Source organism: Hemicordylus capensis, chromosome 1, assembly GCF_027244095.1.
Source record: "Hemicordylus capensis ecotype Gifberg chromosome 1, rHemCap1.1.pri, whole genome shotgun sequence".
Taxonomy (NCBI): Eukaryota; Metazoa; Chordata; class Lepidosauria; order Squamata; family Cordylidae; genus Hemicordylus; species Hemicordylus capensis.
The window spans coordinates 304,488,250-304,512,379 of record NC_069657.1 but is presented as its reverse complement, the minus strand read 5'-3'; the positions used below and the strand labels follow the sequence as shown (position 1 = coordinate 304,512,379).

At 43.2% G+C, this 24,130-nt stretch overlaps 1 protein-coding gene across 9 annotated transcripts in view; it reads right to left on the bottom strand.

Moving 5' to 3' along the window:
• The window catches only part of FAM135A (family with sequence similarity 135 member A), a 98,520-nt gene that overhangs the window by 70,411 nt on the left and 3,979 nt on the right, over positions 1-24,130 (bottom strand). For 5 of the 9 annotated variants that reach the window (XR_008314078.1, XM_053286739.1, XM_053286737.1 and 2 more), the window contains exons 2-7: positions 16,263-16,348; positions 14,695-14,820; positions 10,693-10,772; positions 9,371-9,510; positions 6,044-6,114; positions 2,638-2,811 (exon numbers count right to left, since the gene is read on the bottom strand). Coding sequence is in view for 8 of the 9 variants with exons in the window: in XM_053286739.1 (XP_053142714.1) it covers positions 2,638-2,811; positions 6,044-6,114; positions 9,371-9,510; positions 10,693-10,772; positions 14,695-14,771 (542 nt within the window). In the remaining variant the exon portion in view is untranslated. Of the gene's footprint in view, positions 1-2,637; positions 2,812-3,624; positions 3,759-3,897; positions 3,978-6,043; positions 6,117-9,370; positions 9,511-10,692; positions 10,773-14,694; positions 14,821-16,262; positions 16,349-24,130 lie in introns of those variants that run through there. The other 4 variants (XM_053286743.1, XM_053286744.1, XM_053286742.1 and 1 more) reach the window with 4 other exon arrangements.

Sequence of the window (24,130 nt, the reverse complement as noted above, 5' to 3'; positions counted from 1 at the left end):
CTTGAAGAAATTGCAGTAAATGCTTCATGGTAGCTGCCCTTTTTGGAACTCCAAGTCTTGCAGGCCACTGGAGAAACGCCCAAGTGTATTGATAGATTCCGTTAGTGGAAGGGCGTGTAAAGGCCGGCATTGTGTCAAGCACCTTTGAAGAACAGCCATGCTTTTTCAAGAAGCACCGTTCAGTCTCCAAGCGGCTAGCTGTAACCAGCCTGGATCTGGATGGTGCACTGGGCCCTGCTGGGGTAGGTCCGCCATGCCTGCAATTATCAGGTGATCTCCTGTTGCCAAGTTTTGTATTTCTGAAGACCAGGGTCTTCAAGGCCCAAATGGAGCTACTAGTATGACTTGGGCCTTGAGGAGTTTCACCTGTCGTAGAAGCTGAGTGAGGAGCGGCGTCTATGGGAAAGCGTGCAGGAGATCCTCCGGCCATGGAGATGAGAGGGCACCTGCCGATTCCGCTTGCAGGGAGGGGGACCAGTTGAAGAACCGTGGTACCTGAGTGTTCCCTGGAGTTGCGAACAGAACCACAGACGGGTGGCCGAAGTGGTCCGATATGACTCTGAAGGTGTTCGGGTTCAGCCTCCATTCTCCTGGGAGAATTTCCTTCCTGCTGAGCCAGGCTGCCACCGTGTTCAGGTCATCTAGCACGTGGTGCGCTGTTAATGAAGCCACAGTTTTGTTTGGGGGGAGTTGAGGGTTCCCACCTGTAGGTTGGACAGGAGTCCTGGGTGTGGGCCCCCTGGGGTCTGGTGAATCGTGACCTGAGATTTCAGAGGGACAGTTACTCTTTTACCCTGCGTTTTTCTGGGGCTGTGCCCTGCAGACCACTGGTGGAGGCCACCATCACTTGCTGGGGGCAGGTATCAGCAGCCACATGCTCCACAAGGCTTCGGGGAGCGGGCAGAAGCCACAGCGCTAAGTAAGCTGGCGGTGGCCAGGAACAAGATTGGAGGTCAGTTCACCCCCCCTGCCACGAAAAGCACCCAACTGAGCGCGCGGGAGCCTCAAAGCGCTGCCCAAAAGCTGTTTGGTGAGGTGCGTGCTCTACTCCAAGCCCCCTTCCTTTGTTGTGCCCCAAACGCCCGATTGAGTGGGCAAAAACCCCAGAGCGCCGCCCACCAGCTGTTTGTTTTCTTTTTTACAGAAAGGAAGGACAAACAATCAGACAGCAAGCAAAGAGAACCTATGAACAAGTATGAGCCAGAAATGAAAGTGAAACATGATCGGAGCAAAAGCTAAGGAGAACTGCCTTGGAGCCAAGCAGGACTAAAAGAACTGGGTGGTGTCATGTTTCTCCACCTTTTAAAGACTCTAATTTGCATAGTCCTGCCTTGGGGTCACATGGAGAATCATAACCCACTCAAGGAGACGCCCCTGGATGCCAGCAACAGAGAAACGGCTGTCTCTGGAGCTGGACGCAGAACTAAAGAAACTGGGTGGGGTTATCTTTCCCAGGCTTTTAAAGCCTTGCTAGCTATCTTGCATAGTCTGGAGCACATGGGATGGATAACCCACATGAGATGTCCTCATCCAGTAGCAGAAAATGCAACAGCAGCCTTCAGAGACACTGAGGTCATTCACACAATCAAAAACTGTGTTCCACCTGGGTTTGGGAGTTGTGTGTGCTCACAATTTTTGGTTGTGTGGAAGTAAGGAGAGGGAAACCTGGGTAGTCTTTCCTCCTACCTCGCTTCCACACAATCACTTCTACCCAGGTTTTCCTCCTACTTTGCTTTCACACAACTGAAAATTGTGAGCACACACAACTTCCAAACCTGGGTAGAACAGTTTTCAATTGTGTGAATGACCTCACTATCTATCTGAGGGCCTTTTTCTCATGGTCCATTTTAACATGTGAGTAGCCAAGGTAAAACGGGCCTATGCTTGCTTCTAGTTGCTTATGTTTGTGCTAACAGGTCCTGAAATAAGCTTTTTGGTACTCTGCCATTCCAAGATGTGGGTTAACAATGGGGCACCAACAGCCAAGTACAGCCTATGGCAGCACACACTGTCATTGTGCATTTGCTGAAACAGGTGGAAGGAAATTCAGAATACTTTTCCTGAGGCCACCATATATCATAGCTGGCAGTAGGCAGACTGTGAAGATATTCTGAAAGAAATCACTATATATATTATACTGAATTCTATATAACTTCTATAGCCATCAAACTCTTGCACCAAAAGATATAGACACCACAAAGAACACTGTGAACTAGTGAATGTCCATAGTGTGTGTTTGTGTGCGATATATATATATATATATATATATATATATATATATATATATATAATCATCTTTATCACCATTACCTGCTTAGAACTGGGACAGAGGTGGTTTATTGTTCAGTAGTTTCTTTAAGTTATCTTCTTTTGTTCCAGGAAAAGAAAACTGAAACAGAAATTCACCTAAGCTGCTTTCAATTTACTGTAGGAATATATTTCAATTAAATCCAACTGAAATTTACAATCCTCAGGGGTTATGCAAGAGTGGCCATTTGTGGATAAGAGCTATAGAATGCCATCTAAATAAACATTATTTCAAATGAATTCCTATTGCATTAATGATCAAACCAACAAGTGAGTGACAATCATGAACAACTTATTAAATGATATTGAAGACATTAATCTTTATATTACCTTATCAATGGCTGGTGAAGAGCAACTAAAGAGGCATGGACTATAACAGAGACGACAGAGAGGTGAAAGTAATCAAACATGACATTGACATAGTGATGAAGGCCTTGGTGTAGGGTAAAGTGCAACTTTAGTGTTCGGCTGCTAATTAGCTGCAATGTGCTCAAGTCCTCTGGCCTAGAAGAACAAGAATATCATCACAATTGCCATTTTGAAAAACAATACTACAAATATGAATTCAAAAACACAAACCAATACTTGGTAAACATTTCAGATCCATTGTACTACACAGTTTCCTGTTTCTCTCACACACATTTATCTGGATCGAGCTATTTATTCTGCATGCAGAAGTATAATGTACTAGTGGAGTTCTCCCCACAGAAGTCATTCACATGTGCAATGGGATATTTTCCTCTCAAATTTCTGTATCAGTTCCATAACAGCATTCAGTAAAAATCAACTGATAGAGAAACAAGAATCATTGTTGTAACTATTAGTTTTCCAAAAAAACAACAAAAAAAAAACAGTTTGAAGTTGGCCTAGCAATAGTAGAGACTGAAAAGACAGCGCACTGATGGATGCGATTATGACATCACAGGTAAAAGGCACTTTACTCTCCCCACACTTCTTAGCCAGTCCCCTCCTGCTCTGCTCCAATCTTCATCTTCTTGGCCCTCTAAGCTCCATGTCTTCACTATTAAGGAACATCATCATCATCCGATTTCTATACTGCCCTTCCAAAAATGGCTCAGGGCGGTTTACACAGTGAGAAAACAAACAAATAAGATGGAACCCTGTCCCCAATGGGCTCACAATCTAACAAGAAACATAAGATAGATACCAGCAACAGTCACTGGAGGTACTGTGCTGGGGGTGGATAGGGCCAGTTACTCTCCCCCTGCTAAATAAAGAGAATCACCACGTTAAAAGGGGCCTCTTTGCCAAGTTAGCAGGGGTTAACATTGGAGAGACTCAGGAAATACAGCTTACATGTTTGCCTTCTGCTCCCCCACACTCCAGCCTCACTCCCAGGATCACTAGAGAAGTTGGTAGAGAAACGGTTCCTCACCCCACTCCAGGATCTCCCCCAAATCAGAGCTACAGCTGTCTCATACACCAAAGGCCTGCAGAATCAGAGAGAGAGTTCTTCAGTTCCCTCCTTCCAAGAAGCATACCATCTAAATCAGAGCTGCAATCTCCTCAGTAGTTGAGAGCAAAGTCTGAAGAATCCCCCACCTTCCCCACACCATGTAGTCTGCTCACCTTAATAATTTTGGGGCCTGTTAGTTGGCAGCAAATTTAGGAGAGGAAAAAGAGGGAGCAAAGGCAGCCAGCAGAATAAGCTGCAGTATCTTTGCCCCAGAGAAATCCAGAAAGTGATGTCATAATTGCATCAGCCAATGAGCTGTGTTTCCAGTTTCTTTCCAAGATTGCAAGTTTTAAGCTAACTTTAAAATACTTAAGGAAAACTATAACAGGTACAGCACTGATTTTTTTATATTGGTATTGTATGAGTAAGTAGGCAACACACTGAATTCTGAAATTTAGGGGGGTGGAAACCATTCACAGTAAAATCAAAGTTGTATCCTGACCTTCAGTAGAGCACTGCTTCACTGCTGGAAGCTACATCTACTCATGGGAGACTTGTGCTTATGCAAGGGGCCCATCCGAAAGCAGAAAGGGTTCTTCCACAAGCACAAGTCTCCTATTGCCAGGAAGGAGCTTCCAGCAATGGAGCAGCACTCCACAGAAAATTAAGATACAATATAATGTATACATGCTGAAGTGTGCAAGATTTTGATGATGTATTTATGTACACGAGCGTGTGTGCAGAGCATGTTTGTGCATGGGGGTACAGAGCGTCTCTGCTTATGAGGCATGGCTGAAAGTGTGCAGGCAGAGTGTATGCGTCTGTGTGCAAGCACAGTATCCTGGTGTCTTGTACAACCGCACAGGTGCAATAGTGTCCAGAGTGTAGGTACACGCTTGCAAGTATGTCCACACATGGTGCCCATGCATGCAAGTGCCTGTGCATAAACAAGTGCACAGAAGTCTCCAAACATGTACAAATACGCATGTGTGAAGCCAAATATATTGTTCCTCTCATTCTTAGGTGCCCTGATAATTCAGATGAATTTTATATAGGACTTATTTCTTTCTGATAAATACACCGATGCCTCACACATGGTAGGCAAATTTTGTATGGCTGCAATTAAGATCTGCACATGGTGTATCAGAAAGGGTCAATTTTCCTTGGTCCCCACCCCCCACTTTCTCCCTTTTCTTTTTAGTTTTGTTTTACCCTATACTATTTTATCTCAATTTTTATGTAATAGATTCCACATGTACATATACATACAGGTTGAGTATCCCTTATCTGGACTGCTTGGGACCAGAAGTGTTCCGGATTTTGGATTTTTCCGGATTTGGGAATATTTGCATAATGAGATATCTTGGGCATGGGATCCAGAGCGCCAAAACAGATGCCAACAGAGCAGACGCCAAGCTGAGCAGGGAGTGGAGGAGAGGGGCTTTCCCTTTCCCCTCTAGCGCCAAAGTGAGAACATCAAAAACATTTTAAAAATGCACAATAAAAACAGAGCCACAACTAGAGAGAATTAGACAAAACCCCTGTCACTAACAGCCTTCTGAAAAAAAGCAAGTTTTTACTGCATGTTTAAAAGCAGCAAAATTGGGAATCTGCGAGTGAGCGAGCAGAGGCTTTTTGTTACGGCATGGTGTCCGGATTTTTGAGCATTCCGGATATCCGGATAAGGGATACTCAATCTGTATATACAGTTGTATTGACATTTACCTTTAAGATTCCTTTTATTTGATCTGGATTGTAAATTTGATCAATGATAGCAATAGAGCCAGCATGGTGTAGGGGCTAGAGTGCTGGACTAAGACCGGGGAGACCCGAGTTCAAATCCTCATTCAGCCATGATACTAGCTGGGTGACTCTGGTCCAGTACTTCTCTCTCAACCTAACCTATTTCACTGGGTTGTTGTGAGGAGAAACTTAAGTATGTAGTACACTGCTCTGGGCTCCTTGGAGGAAGAGCGGGATATAAAATGTAATGATAATAATAAAAGAACTGAACTGTTATATTATTTTACTATTACAATTAGCATGTATGAGGTTTTTGGTTTTTAACTATGTACCACATACTATTATTATCCATATCTAGAGGTCATTATGCATGCAGAAATTCTAGCACATGCATGGATCTAAAACATAAAAGCTTTTCCATTACTTGCCCCCAACACTGAAAGAAACAAGGAACTCCATGTTTGCCCCAGCACTCTTCATACAATGAAGCAGACAGGATAAAAGCCATTCTGATTTAAGGCAGCTATAGCAAGAACTACAATATTTAGTAGTAACATAAATAAGTTCAAAACTTACGAATAATCTGTATCTGTAAAATGTAGATCTAAAGAGAGCAGGAAATTCATTTCATTAAGAGACTCTTCAATCTAAAAAAAGTTTTGCAAAAAGAAATAAAATTCAGAATTTTATACCCCACTTTTCCCAATAAAAACAGATGGTTTGACAAATAATGTAACAAGTTTATAGTAATGAAAACTATGGTATTACGGTGCAATTCTATCTGATATGCCCTCTGGTCGAGGCTAGGATGATTACTAACTTCCCTTGTGGTGGCCAAGGCCTAAAGATGTTTAGAGAATCCACACTGATTTAGTTTCACCTCTTTATTAGCAGTAGATGCTGACAGCAGACCACTACCAGGGAAAAAGGAAAAACAGATGTGGGAGGAGGTAAAGTTAGCTGGACCCTATGCTCATTCAGGGGTCAGTCTCAGCAGCAGCCGTCAGTCAGTCAGTTTTATTTCAGTCACTGAACAGAAGCATTATCATACACAACAGCACGTAGTTTACATAAAATACAGCAAAATTTAGCCACTGAATTAGGGTATTTGTAATTAAAATTTGACAATAAAATTTTAAAAAGAAATTCACCTGAGTGACCAGGAAACACCACAAGATAAGAAAATACGAGTTGAACAATCATTCTTGTAGAGGTCACAAAATAAGATAACATGTTCAGTAGTCTCAATATCACCAGACCCAAAGGACAAAGTCGGGATGTGTACGGAACCCCGCTGAACCTCCCATAAAGCACTGTGGTAGGGAGCATGTTTAATCAAGCTAAAGATAGCTACCGCCTAAACTTAGAAAAGGTAATATTATTTAAATATGCAGCAGGTTTCATGCTGAAAAGCTGATCTCCAAGGTATATACCTTTTGGGATTTTAGCAACTTCAAGCTGTTTCAAGCAGCAGCATAAAGTTATACCCATAAAGAGGTTATTAAAGGTAACACTCGTCATCAAATAAGTGAATAGCCCCAAATGATGCCCCACCCTCGCCCCACCTTCCAACACTCATGAATCATTCTTCCTTGAGGGTTATTAGTCAGTAAACATGAAGCTACCAAATGAATTCAACAGCAACTCCCTACAGCAGATGGGCAAGCATTGTCTTGATCACCGTATCTCCCTGCAAAAGCAAACCCCCAAATATAGGTCCCGCAAATTAAAGTGGAGAGCTGGCACAAACATGAGGAATGGTAGTGCACCTAGTGATAGGACTCTCTCTTACTTATGCAATTAGCAGTGCCTAATGAGCAGCTAGTCACCAGACCCATCTGTTACAGCAGCTGCCCTTTATCACCTGCCCTCTCGTCCCCACAGGCAGGCATTCAGCATGCACAAGGGTAAGGATGGTCCCCACAACCATCCCATGAAGACCAGAAGCAATGCTTGCAGCAACAAGAGTAGCCAATGAGAAGCCAGTGGTCCCTCTGTGGAGTTTTAATTCTAACAGGCTCCTGTGTCTTTCAGAGGGAAATACAGATGTAAATGGAATTGGTGCATTGCTATCCAGCAAGGAAATGCAGCAATGGGGACAAATACACCTTTTGTTCTTCTGCCATGTAGCTTTCGGAGGCACAGAGCTCTGCATGAACAAGGCAGCTGGCAAAGCCCATTCCTCTAAACAGCTGTCAGAGATTACTCTACTAGTAATCTCCTAGGGCCTAGAGCACCTTTCTTATGCGGCAAGGCTACAACACCTGAGGCTATTTAGTTTAGAAAAAATGACGACTACGGGGAGATATGATAGAGGGCTATAAAATCATGCATGGTGTGGAGAAAGTGGACAGAAAGAAATTCTTCTCCCTCTCACGTAACATTAGAACCAGGGGTCATCCCATGAAGTTGACTGCCAGGAAATCTAGGAAGTACTTTTTCACACAACGCATGAACAACTTGTGGAATTCTCTGCCACAAGATGTGGTGACAGCCAACAACCTGGAAGGCTTCAAGAGGGGTTTGAATAACTTCATGGAGGAGAGGTCTATCATCGGCTACTAGTCGGAGGACTATAGGCCACCTCCAGCCTCAAAGGCAGGATGTCTCTGAGTACCAGCTGCAGGGGAGTAACAGCAGGAGAGAAGGCATGCCCTCAGCTCCTGCCTGTAGGCTTCCAGCGGCATCTGGTGGGCCACTGTGTGAAGCAGGATGCTGGACTAGATGGGCCTTGGGCTCCAGCAGGGCTGTTCTTATGTTCTTACTACTTAATTCTCATAATGCTTAGCATTCTGCCCCACCCCACCCCCCTTGACACTCACCTCCGCTATCTTCATGATGCAGCGCGCACACTAGAAGCACACACTGGAAGGGGGAGGGAGCAAGTTCTCTACCATAGTATCTCAGCAGGGCTGCAGACTTGACACTGATACATGGCTTTTTCACTGGAGCACTAGCAAGTGCAAGGGTCCTAGCAGCTCAATTACTTCCCTACACCACACTTAGTAAAACAAGCAGCTGGACTGCCATGGAGGAGCTGACCTGTTTGTCAGAGAGCTGTGTTAAATAGGCTACTGGTGCATGTGCTGGTTGCTCCAACTGGCAATCACATTGCACTCTCAGGCACATGAGTTTTATTCCAGTCCTTTTGCCTGGGGGATGGTAGCCTGGGATCGAACATGAGACCTCTCTATGTGCCTCAGCCTTCCTACTACCTATAGTTCTGTGTAGGGTCCCTTCAGTACTGTGTTGTACAGGCCCCTTCAGTACTTGAGCCCCTTGGTGACTACAAAGACCTCACCATGGACCCTCTTCTATCTGCTCTTATGGCTACATGGTTCAGGTTTTGCTCTGCAGACTGAGGAGTTATATTTCTGTTTCATCACCCCATACCACTCAAAATTACTGCTGTGAACTTTGCCCTGAGAAGACCATATTTGCATTGTCTCCAGGGTGGAACCTGAACCTCAATCTCCAGTTTCATACTGCCTTTTCTTACTGAGTTAGCAACCAGCTAGCAGTGCTGTGTCCTGTGATCTTCCATTATTGATGTAGCCCTCATCCCTCTCCTTTGCAAAACATTGCATTCCTGTTTTTGCTATGTGTTGACCAGTGCCCTCCTTACATGGGTAAAGCAGAGTGTGGATGCTGTTCAAGCTTGCAATTCACAGACAGTGGCACGGTTTCTAGCAGTGCTGTGCAACTGCTGCAGAAAAAGGTTTCTAGCAATGCTGTTGGTGTTACTATGTTACCTCTCATTTCTGCATCTATTGTGCTGCTGATTCTGCTGCAAATTGAGCATAGGACTGTCACTAGGTTATGCTCTCACACAGGAGGACTACAGGACCACTCCATAAGTCTTTAAGGTATGTTAACACTTAGCATAAGCAAACAGAAGATTACCTTCCTTTCATCTAACAACATCTTAACTTTGAAGATCATAGCATCATTCACAGACACCTCTTCGTTTTTGTAAAGAATCTGAAATGTTTTACTGCAGACTACATTGTCATGGACTGACGCTGGAAAGGCAAGATCAGCACCTGAAAATAAAAATATGGATCAGAGACAATGAAGGATTTCCAAGCAGACAATTCAATATATGACAATTCTGGCTTTACTTACAAAGTAACAACTGATCCTTTTATATTTTAGGACTGCTTTTAACAACTAGTTACAGGAGAACCTCCGTATTTGCGGGAATTCCATTCTCTGCTGCAACCGCAGATATGGAAATTGCGAATACAGAGGCATTGGGCCAATGCAAATGTGGGGCTTAGGTTCCTGGAGATCGGGAAATGGCCAAAAAAAGAGAGAGGGTAGAATGGCCCTTTAAATGCAGGGGAGAGTGGCCTACTATGCTTAACAGGTCACCAGCAGTGCCCCCAAATACTAAAAGATTGGCCAAAAATTGTGTGTGGTGGGTTTTCTTTCTCTTCTTGAGGCTCCTGATCTCAACAAGGTGACTGAAAATGACCTCTGAGGTCATTTCCGACCACCCCCAACCTGCGGATACACAAGGTTAATAACCCTTTTAGCCACCCACCCACCCCACACACTTATACCAAGGTTGGGTGTCAATTACCCAACCACAGATAAGTGAAACTGTGGATATTGAGTCCATGATTAATGAGGTTTTCCTGTATTTGCAATTGGCCTGTTCAGTCGGGGAGTATCAGATGCTCCAGTACACATTGCTCCCCTTGTACCACACAAATGCAGACATTACACCTGGTGAAATCACCACCAGGTAGTACTTGCTGCGTGCAGCGCAGTGGGGAGAACGTGTATTGGAGCATCTGATATTGTCTAACTACACAAGCCTAATACATTTAGGCTAATACATTTACACAAGCCTACTACCGGTACAAGCCTGTAATACATTTTGTCATCCTGATACTATGTATTCCAACTCTGAATGTGTATTCTACTTTAAAATCTCTTGAGAAAATAAGGAGTAACCCTATACCAATAGCTTTCCTAATTCCTTTCAAAGGAACTGGCAACATTTACTTCTAGTGTACATTTCCATACAAGACTTAAAACTGCTAATGTTAGTAGTCAATAAGCTGCAGGCTAATAAAAAGAAAAATGCAGAAGGACCAGGGAGATTAAGTGAACTCTTTGATGCTATTTTCTAATTTTTCATAAGAGTCCACTGGATTTTCAGAGACCATTTTAAACACTTGTTAAAATCCAGAAAGATTAAACATGTTCACACTTACTGGTTGCACGTAATAAGCTTGCTTCAATTTTGTGTGGAATTCTTGGAGGAATTTTCATAGATGCACGAATCTGGTAGAAACTGAGCAGACAACATTGTTTCAAATTATATTATTCTAAAATATTAACATGATCTATTTAAAGTATTTCTACCCCATCTTTCCAAACACAGCCTTCAAGATAGCATTCAGAGACATAAAAACCATACCATTAAAACTACTACAAAATCGAAGAGCCAAACATTTAGAACCAATTAAAACACATCAATACTGATTAGCCAGAGGAGTCCAAGAAACAAACACAGTATAAGATATAATACAATATATTACAAGTGTCATAATGTCAAACACTAGTTGAGTCTAGGTCTCTTAATCACAGTGGGATTCTGTTGCAGGGCACCCTTTTGTTCCATAGAAACAGGGACAGGAACCTAAGGGACCCTACTGAAGAACAGGGTTCTGAAACTGTACATTCTGCCCATGAATATGATAAACCTTATTTACCCTTCCATAAAATTCTATAGTTTTTATTGATTCATACTGGAGAAAATTAGGGGCAGCCAAATTCTGCCTGATGAATTATCATCTTTGTTCCATTGGAGAGCACATGAACCCAAATGCAATCCACTTACTATTGCTAATAATTTCTTTATGTTTGTTTCTACCAAAGAAGTTATGGAGTCAACTAAATCCTGCTCTTTTACAGAATTAGTTCAGAGGGTTTACAAGCATTGAAAGTAAAGAACAGTTATGAAAAAAAAAAGATATGCTTCATTTATTTTTTATTTTTCCTGTCACTATTAATCCTTAATTCTGGAAAAACTCAGATTTCATGTGATCATCTTAATCCAAGTATCACTACATAAACAATACAAAGGCAGGTGGCTCTCTGATAGGCAATGAAGATTTCTACTTCAGGCCATAATATAGTTCAATACATAAACATTTATCTGCTAATCCTAATATGATAATCCCACAATGGTCAACTCAGGACAAAGTATGCAAACAAGTTAACATTCCATTCCTGGCCACTGAAATAATAGTCTAACTATAACAAGGTATAGTAAATCTGGCCAAAACCATACAAGGAAACTATACTTGGACATATTCTAAGAGCTGCTGGGGATGCAGGTTTTAAACAATATAATTTACTAAATGATAGTTGAATAAACTAAAGTTCTAATCCCAGAATAAGACTTTGCCTCTTAGTTTTTAAAAAGGGATATGCTGAATCCAGACACATTAGCTCCATACTCCTTGTGTCAACATAAAAGTTATATAAGACTTTTCCTTCCCGTTTCTACTCAAAGGTAGCTGATACTACATTTCAAACTAAAAATCACTATGACTTTCCTTCTAGAAACAAAAATAGTGAGCATCAAAAGTGTTCAATTGATGTCTGTATCAAGAATAGCATTCAAAATCTCCATATTCCACAATACAAACAAGATTTAAGATGGGGTTTCCCCCTCATTTTTGATGCCATTTCGAGTGTAGTTTAAAAAAAACAACTGTAATTATAAAACATGAATTTGCAAATTATGAAGATATTAGATGGTTTTTCCAAACAATACAGGATAGCTTGTAGGTCTGTGCACCACCAGAAGCAATCTGATCAATGCCAATCCAATAAGAATATTGTTTGTGTGTGAGAGTGAGAGTGAGAGTGAGAGAGAATGAATATATTTATACACACACACGGATGGGATTCTAATATAGCCTCCCCAAAACTATCAGTATTGGTTCAGCACTGACCAGATATTTTACTGATAATCTTTATTGGAAGCCAACTGGAAGAGAAAGTCTATCCAAGCCAGCTCTAGAAATAGTTTAAACTAGCTGGGCCGGGCACAGAGCATCTGTGCCTCTGACGGCCCGCCTGGCCCACTTCTCCCCCCTCCCCCTGCCTGGCCGTGGTTTCTGGCTAGATTTCAAGCCAGCCTGTCCCCTCTTCCTGCCCGCCAACTGCTCCCAGGCAGCCTGCCAGCTCCTCGTCATCCCGGCGGCCGGGCCCACCGCCACCTCATCTTTCTCTTCCTGGCGGCCATTTTCTCTCCGTCACTAGTCCGGCAGCTGCTCGAAAACTCTCGCGGAAGCTGACACATGGGATTAGCGACAGGTATGCCTATGAGAAATAAATATATAGTACCCCCCACCCCACCTCGGAAGCACCCACTGACCTAGTGGATATGATTGCATGGCCCTAGTAACTTGCATTTATTAAATAAGATCTCTCACATGAGAAAATATAGTTTTCAGTATCCACACTAATCACCTGTAATCATAGAATGAGCACCATGCAGTTCAACAGAAGGAATACCCCAATCTGGTGGTGGTGTTTTAATGAGGTTGCTGGTTGGAATCCCCACTGCTAAGTTTGGGAAACACCTATATCGGGCAGCAGCAATATAGGAAGATGCTGAAAGACATCATCTCATACTGTGTGGGAAATGGTAATGGTAAACTAGAGTTTCCATGCCCCCTGAATTTCCAGGTTTCACCTGGATTTTGAGCATCTCACCCTAGCTCACCCAGATCCGTCTGGATTTCAGCTTTCATTAAAAAAAATTAAAATAAAATAAAAAGCCAAGCTCTAGCCCTTGTACTAATGGAGTTATGGAGCAAAACTTGCAGTCACTATTCTGCTCAAAAATTATTTTCAAGCCAATTTACATAATATGCAATTTAGGCACCCGGATTTGGAAAGCCAGAATATGGCAATCCTATGGTAAACCCCTCCTGTATTCTACCAAAGAAAAAACACACGGTTCTGTGGTCGCCAGGAGTTGACACCAACACGATGGCACAACTTTACTTACAGATGAAAGAGTTTCAATGGTCAAGGTATGGAATAGAGTCATTAAGATACAAATTCATAGGATTCAACTCAAGTAATACTCCCATCACCCAATACAGCAAGTATTGCCTCTTATAGGGTGACAAGTGACAGTTGTGGAGATCAGACCTGCTTGCCCAAAATTTGGTTAAACCACTTTTTCCAATGCTCCAAAAGCCTTGTTTAAACCCTGACTAGCGTCAATCTCTCTCTCTAAAGGGTTCCATTTCTTGGGAACCAGAAACCCATGCCTGCCCCTTCCTGTATATGTCAGGAATTCACACCTGGCTAATGTCTGCCAAAGAGACATTCTGATGGGACATCAAATTAATTAATTGATACAGATTAACTAGCCCCAGTCAGGAATTTGTTCTTATACTGAAAGTAATCCTCTATAATAAAGACCCTGAGTGTGCGGCCGTGCTGCCCGTGTCTTTTTCGGCGGTTCTGAGCATGCGCGGAACGCATGCTCAGAACCGCCAAAAAAGATACGGCCGCCCAGACATGGGCGGCCATGTTGGCAAGGCCGAGGAGAAGCCGGCCGAGGAGAAGCGAGCCAGCCGAGGAGAAGCGGCCGCCGCCGGGCGCGCAGGCAGGCCGAGGAGAAGCGGCCGCCGCCGGGCGCGCAGGCAGGCCGAGGAGAAGCGGCCGCCGCCGGGCGGGTGGGATGGCCGACGAGAAGCGGCTGCCACCGGGTGTGCAGCCCGGCCGAAGAAAAGCCCCTCCATCCCAAAACCAACTTGCAGCCGCCTATCTGGCTGCTGCTCCTGCGGCTGTTGTTGAGGGTCTCGGGCGACGGGACTCCGTCCTAGCAACTGGGAGGAAGGAAGTAGCAACTGGAAGGAGAAGGGAAGAGGAGCAAACTAGCACACACCCCCTAGAGCTCGTTATTATAACGGGCTTAAAAACACTAGTGAGTGATAATGACTGAAGCTTTTCAACCATTTCCATGTCTCAGAACATCCACCATCTTCCTGTATCTCAGAGCAGAATATTTCCTATAATACTTTTTTCACCTTTCATGTTCTCACTATATGAGAATGGACTCCTCTCTCAGAGCTTGCAGTCCCTGATTAATCTTACTCAAAGAAATATTTCAGCAGTACCACCACCACCACCACCACCACCACATAACAGCCCCTTTATTTGCAGGGGGGGAATATACCTACCCTCTTTGAAACAAATCCACATTATAAAATTTATGGAGCTCCACAGAGAATTCTACCATTGCCTGTATTTCACTCATTTTTATGTAGATGCAGCAGCTGAAGAACGGTTATCAGCACCTTTATTTACTGTAGAGAAAGAACACAGGACATCTGAGAAAAGACCACTTAATCCCAACAACCCACACCTATTAAGAGCCATCAAAAGTTTTCTTATTTCTCAGCTCTAAGTTCATAATCAGCAAATGTTATATTTCACCATCTGCCCTCCCTAAGCAGATGGAAATGAATGCTTAAGTATCATCCTCATCTTCATACTGATCAACAACATATATGATACATAGGCCTTATCAAATCCTGATATATAGTATGGAGGAACAGAAGAAAACCAAACTGTGTGCCTAAGTCAATCCTACATGCATCTGCTAGGAAGTAAGCCTGATTAAACTCACTGGGAATACCCAATGGAGACATGTTTAGACCGGGCTGTATGACATTCATTCTTGTAGGACTCAGCACAGTACCCCTTATACAGATTTTGTAATGAAGGGATAAACAAGTCTGTTTTATTTACTTTTCTCTTCAGTGACAAGAACATGTGAACTTTAACTCAGTGTCTTAACTGCACAGAAAGAATAGTTGCCGATACTGTCTTTCCTTCTTTTACAATGACTGTGCTTTAGAAACAAGTTGAATCACAATGCTGTATAAAGAACTAACTCCTGCTCCCTAATGAACACGTGACACAGGGGCAGATCTTATCTATGGGCAAAGTGGGCAGCACTCACTATAATTTTTCAGTCAGCCATGTTGTCTCTACCTGCAATTTGGGTGCCTAAAGTCTCCCTCTGTTGTTCCCTGCTGCCTGCAACCTGCTGTTCTTTAAGAGTTGGGAGGTAGGCGATGGTAGCACTGACCTCAAAGAACAAATGAAAAGTCCCAGATCTTTTGAACTATTAATATCAAAAAGGCAAGAGCCAATAAGCATGCTCACTTTTGTTTTGCAAAGTGGATGGTCCTAGGACCGCCCTATAAACCAACCAATTTCCCCAGTCTAGTCTAGCACACTAACTACCGTACCACTCTGGTTCAGAGTGCTTTTTTCTTGTTATGTATTATTAGTAGTATTCATTTTTGAAATAATCAGGAAGACAAAGCTGTCCTGGTGACTTCAGAATGCATTTACTCTCCACAGAAGCAGCTTTTTGTAGCTGGTCTGTGCTTTACTTGTGGCTTGTACAGGAGTAGGGGAGTGCGTGTGTGTGCGTGTGTGTGTTTTGATCCCACTCATTAGCTACAAATCTACACTTTGCCAGTTATTGAAAAGGCACCTGCCTAGTCCTGGCTCCACCTCTCACTACCTGTGGCACTAGCCATCACCTGCACTGCCTAGTATCCCCCACAAGTCCCCAGGAACCACCAGCTGAAACCAACCTGCCATGAAGTGCAGATCATGAGCTGGTCCTTTATAATGGTTGTTAAAACTGCACCCTCATTGATGCAACTGGGGTTACACAGGAATGTTACAGATTTGGAACCTAAACTATTAAAAGAACAAGTTTCCTTATTACCTCCAGTAATAAATAATCCATTTTAATACAGTTAATAAGCAGTCTTCCAGTTCCCTATTTCTGCAGTCAAAAGCATAGTGTTCACTCTGCAAGAGAAAGAAAACAAATTATCATACTTCTAAATACTAGCAAACTAAATAGGCAGATCAGGGCTTGCATTTTCCAGGTGTTATTAAGAATAACATCTGAATAAGATGTTATTTAGGTAAAAAAAAATTCAGTGTAACAGTTAATTCTCAACAATTTTCAAATAAAACATGAATCAAAGCTTGTAAATGAAAACAAATATCACCAAGTCTTTTTGTGTGGAATGGTTTTTTACAGTCTGATCAAAAGATTCAACACGTGCCTATGTTTTAAATTTACATTTTATTTATAATAGTTTTTATATGGATGGGTCAAACAATGCAATGACCCAACAAATCAGCTTGTTATATTTGGAATGCAACATGTTCCCCCTTCCCCCCAACCCACAGGAAGAGATCTAGTGAGGGGCGGATTTTCAGCAGCATGAAGGTGTCTGTCTGTCTGTCTGTCTGTCTGTCTCTCTCTCACACACACACACTCACACACACCCCTAGTGTGCCATGACCCCAACTAAGATTGCTCCCCTCCACAACTGTTTTTGGCAATAAGAGAAGCATTTCTGGTTGGAAGAGTCTCTCTTTAGTACCCTTTCCCATAAATGTGTGTTTTGATTCTAAATACATACATTTATCTGGTTTACGTGTTAAAGGCTAAAGAACAGGTCACAGCTAAAAGATAGCTCCTTGTAACTATTGAACTGTTTCAGGCAGGCCTTTGTTATCTCAGTGATAAAGCAAGTCTCTGTTACAGCATGTAAATAGTAAATCCCACATAGCTATGTTCTATTGTGCAGATTCCCTAAGGAAGGCCACATTTTTCATTTGCAAGAGAAACCTCTCAGTTCAGAAATCACTAGTGATCTTAGAGAGAAATGTTTTGGGAACCAGTCAAAGCACGTCAAAAGTGGCAAAGGAACATTATTTATATGAAGAATATTTCTATCCTCTCTTTCAGTGCATATACTGAATTTATAACACCATTTTATAACCAAATTATCATGAAGAGCAGGGAGAGTCTGCAGAGAGCTGTCAAAGCTAGCTGCACTATGTTAATAGATGTAGAATCTATGAAAGTACCTGTGACTGCAAAACCAGGCAGACCATCCACAACCTATGAATGTAAAACGAAATAAGGATAGGTAGTTGTAAATTGTAAAACACATAGAAAAACAGGCCCTGCTGGGAGAGAACCAGCATGGCTTCTGCAAAGGTAAATCTTGCCTCACCAACCTTTTGGAGTTCTTTGAGAGTGTCAACAAATATGTGGATCAAGGTGATCCAGTTGACATAGTATACCTGGACTTCCAAAAAGCTTTTAACAAAGTTGCTCACCAAAGACTCCTAAGAAAACTTAGCAGTCATGGGAAAGAGGGACAAGTACATGTGTGGATTGCTAACTGGTTAAAGGACAGGAAACAGAGGGTAGGGATAAACTGAGAGTTTTCACAATGGAGGAAAGTAAGAAGTGAGGTCCCCCAGGGATCAGTACTGGGACCAGTGCTTTTTAATTTATTCATAAATGATCTAGAAGCAGGGGTAAGCAGCAAGGTGGCCAGATTTGCAGATACCACTGAACTCTTTCAGGTAGTGAAATACAAAACTGATTGTGAGGAGCTCCAAAAGGATCTCTCTAAACTGGGTGAATGGGTGACAAAATGGCAAATGCAGTTCAATGTTGGCAAGTGTAAAGTGATGCATATTGGGATGAAAAACCCCAACTTCAAGTATACGCTGATGGGATCTGCGCTGTCAGTGATTGACCAGGAGAGGGATCTTGGGGTCGTGGTGGACAGCTTGTTGAAAGTGTTGACTCAATGTCCAATCCATGGTTTGCATTATTGCACTGAACAAAACATGATTAAGGATGCAATCCTCATCACACTTGCTAGGGAGTAAGACCACTGAACAGTGGAGCTTACTTCTGAGAAAAGCCCTATGCCTAGGACTGTGCTATAAGACAGTGTCTCCATCACTTGAGCTTCTCATTTTGCAAGGCAGTCCTCAACCAGTTCTCTCTGGCTCTAGGAATCAGCCCAAAGATTTAGGAGCCAGACTGTCCACTGCTCATAGGAACATAGGAAGCTGACATTTACCAAGTCAAACCATTGGTCTATCCAACTCAGTCTTGTCTTCACAGACTGGCAGCGGCTTCTCCAAGGTTGCAGACAGGAATCTCTCTCAGTCCTATCCTGCAGAAGCCAGGGAGGGAACTTGAAACCTTCTGCTCTTCCCAGAGCAGCTCCATCCCCTGAGGGGAATATCTTACAGTGCTAGACGCTGCTTAGCTAAGGGGACAAGTCATGCTTGCTACCACAAGACCAGCTCTCCTTTCCCTGCTCCATGGAGAGACATTGGCACTCACCCCCAGTATCACCCTCTGCTTCACAAGGGAGCAGGCATACTCCCCACCTTGATATTTCACACCTCCTGATCATGTCTTTCCATCGCCCTCCTAAGCCAAACAGATGCGACTAGGAGAAGTGAGCAAGCAAGGTGGGGTTGTGTTGTTCCTCTGGTTGCATCTGGCTCAGGCAGGTGATGGACCAACGTGATCAGGAGAATGGGGAAGCAACCTGCTCCTGTTCTGCTTGCTCACTGCTCCTGGTCACCTTGCTCCATTGTCTGACTCACACCATGCTTACATTCCCAGACACCATGGTGTGCTGGCCCCTAGGAACTGTTGAGCCCTGTTGCAAGGTGACAAATAGTGACAAATAGTGATAAATAGTTATTGCCGGCATCTCCTTATATCCAATGTCACTGCTTGGCAAAGTAAACTATCACTTCACTGTACGTTTAAGATCTTAATCAGAATTAAATCAAATGGTTAGCACTAGCCATGCTTCAGTGTTATATTTGCACTGGACATTGTTACATATAGCATAATATTCTACAGTGGAAGGAAGTTCATTCCCCTTGTTATATATTTAAAAAGTGCACAGCTCAGCAGAAAACAAGTTGTAATAAAGACATCCAGAAATGTCATTTTTCAAAGACTTCCTGATCCAAGAGCACTACACTATACCTCCAGTTACAGAAAACAAATCTTCTCATAAGACACATTTCCTATGCACTCCTATTCAAAAGCTGCAGTATAATCTGTTTCTCACAAGTATTCTTTCTGTACCTGTCTTTTGCATTTAGCCTGAAAACAAAGTGTGCTCTGATCAATTGTAATCCACAAGCCAACCCTTTAAGTCCCCCAGTCACTGATGGAAGAGGAGAAAGAGGGCAAAGAGGAAGAGAGGGTACTAGTGAGAGAAATACATTTTATTTTTATTCTCCCTCACTGGAGAGGGGCAACAATTATGAAGATGTAAGTGCCTAAAAAGACTACTCACAGAATTCTAGAAGAAGGTTGCTTTTTTTCATAGTCCTGGGTGGGCTGTCCAGTTCCCAACCATACACCAGGAAAAGTACCATTTTCTCAGAGCATCCTTACACTCTAACACAGAAAGGCCATTCACACACGAATGCAAAACTGGGCTAAGGGAGCCCAGCCCAGCTTTGCACACGTGTGTGAACCACTGGGATTGGGCCCGATCCTGGTGGCACCATGACAGCAAACCCGCAAACCATCCATGTCAGATATCTAAGACTACAACACTTGAAGTTCTGGTTTATTATTATTTTTTTATTATTATTTTTACATTTATATCCCGCTCTTCCTCCAAGGAGCCCAGAGCGGTGTACTACATACTTGAGTTTCTCTTTCACAACAACCCCGTAAAGTAGGCTAGGCTGAGAGAGAAGTGACTGGCCCAGAATCACCCAGCTAGTTTTCTGGCTGAATGGGGATTTGAACTCGGGTCTCCCCGGTCCTAGTCCAGCACTCTAACCACTACACTTCAATTGCATCTTATTCTTGTATTAAAATAATCCATTTGAATGAAAGTTTATCATGAGAACCTCCAGTTACTCTTTTTGATGGTGGCGCTTTTCAAACTTTTCATAATAAAACTTTTCTTTAATGACATGCTTCTGAAGAGAGATGTAGGACTAGGAGAAGTGTACGGTAGTGCTCATAAAGTTATCATGCCTTATATTACAAATAATAGCACCATAAATGTCAGATGTAATAATCTACTACTAGCTGATCTGGAGCAGAGCATCTGCGCCCCTAGTTTTCTCTGTCTCTCTTCCCCTTCTTCATTCCATCCCCCATTTCAGCTCCAGTCCGTTCTACCCCTCCCAGTCTGCTTTCCCTCACCGGTCAGCCTGTCCAGAGCTTTCCCTCCCCAACCGCAGGTGGCACTTTTCCTTGCTGGCTGGCTGGGCTGGTGCTTTCCCTCCCTGTCTGGTGCTTTCCCTCCCTGATTGCTGGTGCATCAACCAAGAGGGTTGAGGGGGGTGGAGGAGTGGCCAAGAGGTATGAGGGGGGTAGAAGCAACCGGGTGGAGGAGAAGGAGCAGGAGTGCGGCTCAGGTGAGGGGGCCTGTGGCAGGGGATATGGGGAGCAATCAAGTACTAGCGCACAGGTGCTCTCCATGGGTTAAGCTGGTTAGAAATACTTTAGAGGCTAGATATGGCAGAAAAAGAAGGGTAATGTTATTTATGTGTTGCAGAAACCATTGGAGAACAAGTCAGTAGCAACCACTGCACCACTAGGAACTACAGATGTTGTGAGCTTGATAGTGCATTTCCTATTCTGTTTTCTAAGCAGCAGCCTCCTTTTTAGCAATGGCTCCAAGATTGTTCAACTCAGAAGGCCTTTCCCCAAAGCTACTGGGCTAAGTATACTCAAGTACTGTACTCTTTAGTCTAGCTGAACTCCTGTGATTAACCACTGAATGTAGACTCAGATGTTTCCCTTTTGTCTCAAGGCTTGTAAAAGTCTCTATGATCTAACAGGGAGCAACATCAGAGCAGAAGAACCAATAACAGAGGGCACAACACTTGGGTAACTGAGTTGCTTCCAAGTAGCAAATGCCCCCATGTGACACCATAGGAAAATCTGCTCCATGTTCCCAGTGAACTGAAATAGCTGATCAAGTTTTGATGTTAGGGATGCATCTGGCACAGAAAAGAAAATTAGAACAAGACAGGATAGATGGAGGGAGAAGTGGGTAGTGTGTAGGATTTGACAACACTTGGAGCCTGTTTCCGGGGGCCCTTAGCTGCTTCTTTAAAAGTGCCTTTGACAGCAATTTTGCAAATGGACACTAAACCCACTGGCTGACATCCAGACTAAATTCAGTAATATCACAAAAATTAATGGGATAAGTTACTCATGAGCAATTTGTCCCATTTCAACAGGATTACTCATGAGAAATATCTGTTGGTCAGCCATTATATTTTGATGCTGATGAAGTATCTTAGTGCAACACAAATCCCTTAACTGGATTTAGAAGCATACCTTAAACAAAAAGATAAAACTTCAGAAACCGAGTTCCAGCTCTACTACTTAAACTAATAAAGACTAACACAATAAGATATTCTAACCTATTTTAAAGAAAATCAGTACAATTCTGAAGTCTTCACAATATCCATTTCAGAATTCTCTGATCTGATGACTGATTGTTGTAACTTTGGCAATGTACTTTGCTTCTGCTCATTTCTTGATCTGTGCCAAAGAGCCATACCACATTTATGGTCCAGCACCTAAATATGTGAAGGTATAGAGAACCTCCCTCGATGCAACATACTGCCACAAAATGCTAGGCAATTAGAATGACAAATCAAGGAATAAGAAAAGATGTGACTCAAATGTGACCAGGAGAGCTGCTCTTGTGGTAGCAAGCATGACTTGCACCTTAGCTAAGCAGGGTGTGCCCTGGTTGCATATGAATGGGAGACTTGATGTGTGAACACTGCAAGATATTCCCCTAAGGAGATGAAGCCACTCTGGGAAAAGCGGAAGGTTCCAAGTTCCCTCCCTGGCTTCTCCAAGATAGGGCTGAGAGAGATTCCTGCCTGCAACATTGGAGAAGCCGCCGCCAGTCTGTGTAGACAATACTAATCTAGATGGACCAATGGTCCGATTCACTATATGGCAGCTTCCTATGTTCCTAAGAAGCAACGCCAACCCAAATTTCAAAGCCCTGCTGTAGCAAGGAGCAATTTCCATGCAGAGACACAGGAGGCTGCTGTGGATAGTCAAAGATTTGACTGATGCAGAAGTTCAAAGTTTCGCATATGCTGCAGTCGTGCTGATTTGCCCTATCCAGAGATCTGCATGTGCAGCAGTATTTATACATTTATATCCTGCTGTTCCTCCAAGGAGTCCAAAGCAGCGTACATGGTTATGTTTATCCCCACAATAACCCTGTGAGGGAGGTTAGACTGAGAGATAAGTGACTGGCTCGGAGTCACCCAATGCGTTTCATGCCTGAATAAGGATTTTAACTTGGGTCTCGCCAGTACTAGTCCAACACTTTAACACCAAGGTGGCTCTCAGCAGTAAGACTGGAGCAGCTGCTGCTCTTTTTATGAAACCTTCCTATCCACACCAACAGACCACTGTTCATGGAGGAGAGCTGTGGTGGCAAGTATGAGCTGTCCCCTTTGCTAAGTAGAATCTGCCCTGGTTTGTGTTTGAATGGGAGACAACATGTGCGCACTGTAAGATATTCCCCTTCGGGGATGGAGCTGCTCTGGGAAGAGAAGCAAGTTCCCAGTTCCCCCCGGCATCTCCAAAATAGGGCTGAAAGAGACTCCTGCCTATAACCTTGGAGAAACAGCTGCCAGCCTGTAGATAATACTGAGCTAGATGGACCAGTCATCTGACTCAGTAGGAGGCAGGTTCCTATTTTCAGGCAACCTGCCTTCCACCCCCACCTCCACCCGTTGACTGAACATTGTTTGGTGGAAGGGTTGAGAAAGGAGGAAAAATCCACCAGCAGTAGAATACTCACAGATCTATGAACCAAGGCAAAAGGTACCATTTGAATGGGAGACTACATGTGAACTCAGTAAGATATTCCCCTTTGGGGCTGACTTTCCTCCAATAGCAAAGTCAGATGAACAAATGACTACCAGTTTGGAGACCAAACAGGGCAACCCAAAAATTAAGGTAGTGGTTTTGACATATCTGGAATGCTCCCTAGGTATCGGGAGAAATAGACACATTTGAAAATAGAAGGAAGATTAGAACGAAACAGCCCTTTGGGATTTCAAGATTTGTGATTCAGAATTTCAGGCTTGTGTTTCCTTCAGGACCTTTCAGAAGCTTTCAATATACTCAGGGCATAGAGATAAGAAAATGCTAAATTCATCTAGTTATCTGAAGAGGGAGAATTCCAGTCCTCCTCAGTACCTTTTCTTCAGGAAGGGGACACGCTGTTGCTGCTCAATCACAACTAAATTAAAAGCCTTTGATTTCTTATGAGCAGCCCTCATTCCTGCTGGGGCGGGGGAGAAAACAGAAGGGTCTAAAGAAACTTGCCTAGAAGCAAAAGGTTGCAGGTTCGAATCCCCGCTTGTATGTTTCCCAGACTATGGGGAACACCTATATCGGGCAGCAGCAACACAGGAAAATGATGAAAGGCATCATCTCATACTGTGTGGGAGATGGCAATGGTAAACCCCTCCTGTATTCTACCGAAGAAAACCACATGGCTCTGTGGTTGCCAGGAGTTGACACCGACTCGACGGCACAACTGTAAAGAAACCAGAAGCTGGGAATGCTGTATTGATCAATTAAGTTTATAGTTGACAGCAATAAAAATGAAATGTTACGACTTTCCACTGAAAATAAAAACAAAACAGGAATATGAAGGGAGGTAGGGGAGGGAAAGAAACAGGCCAGCAAAAATTTTTTAGAAACTCTCCTGAAGAGGGGAA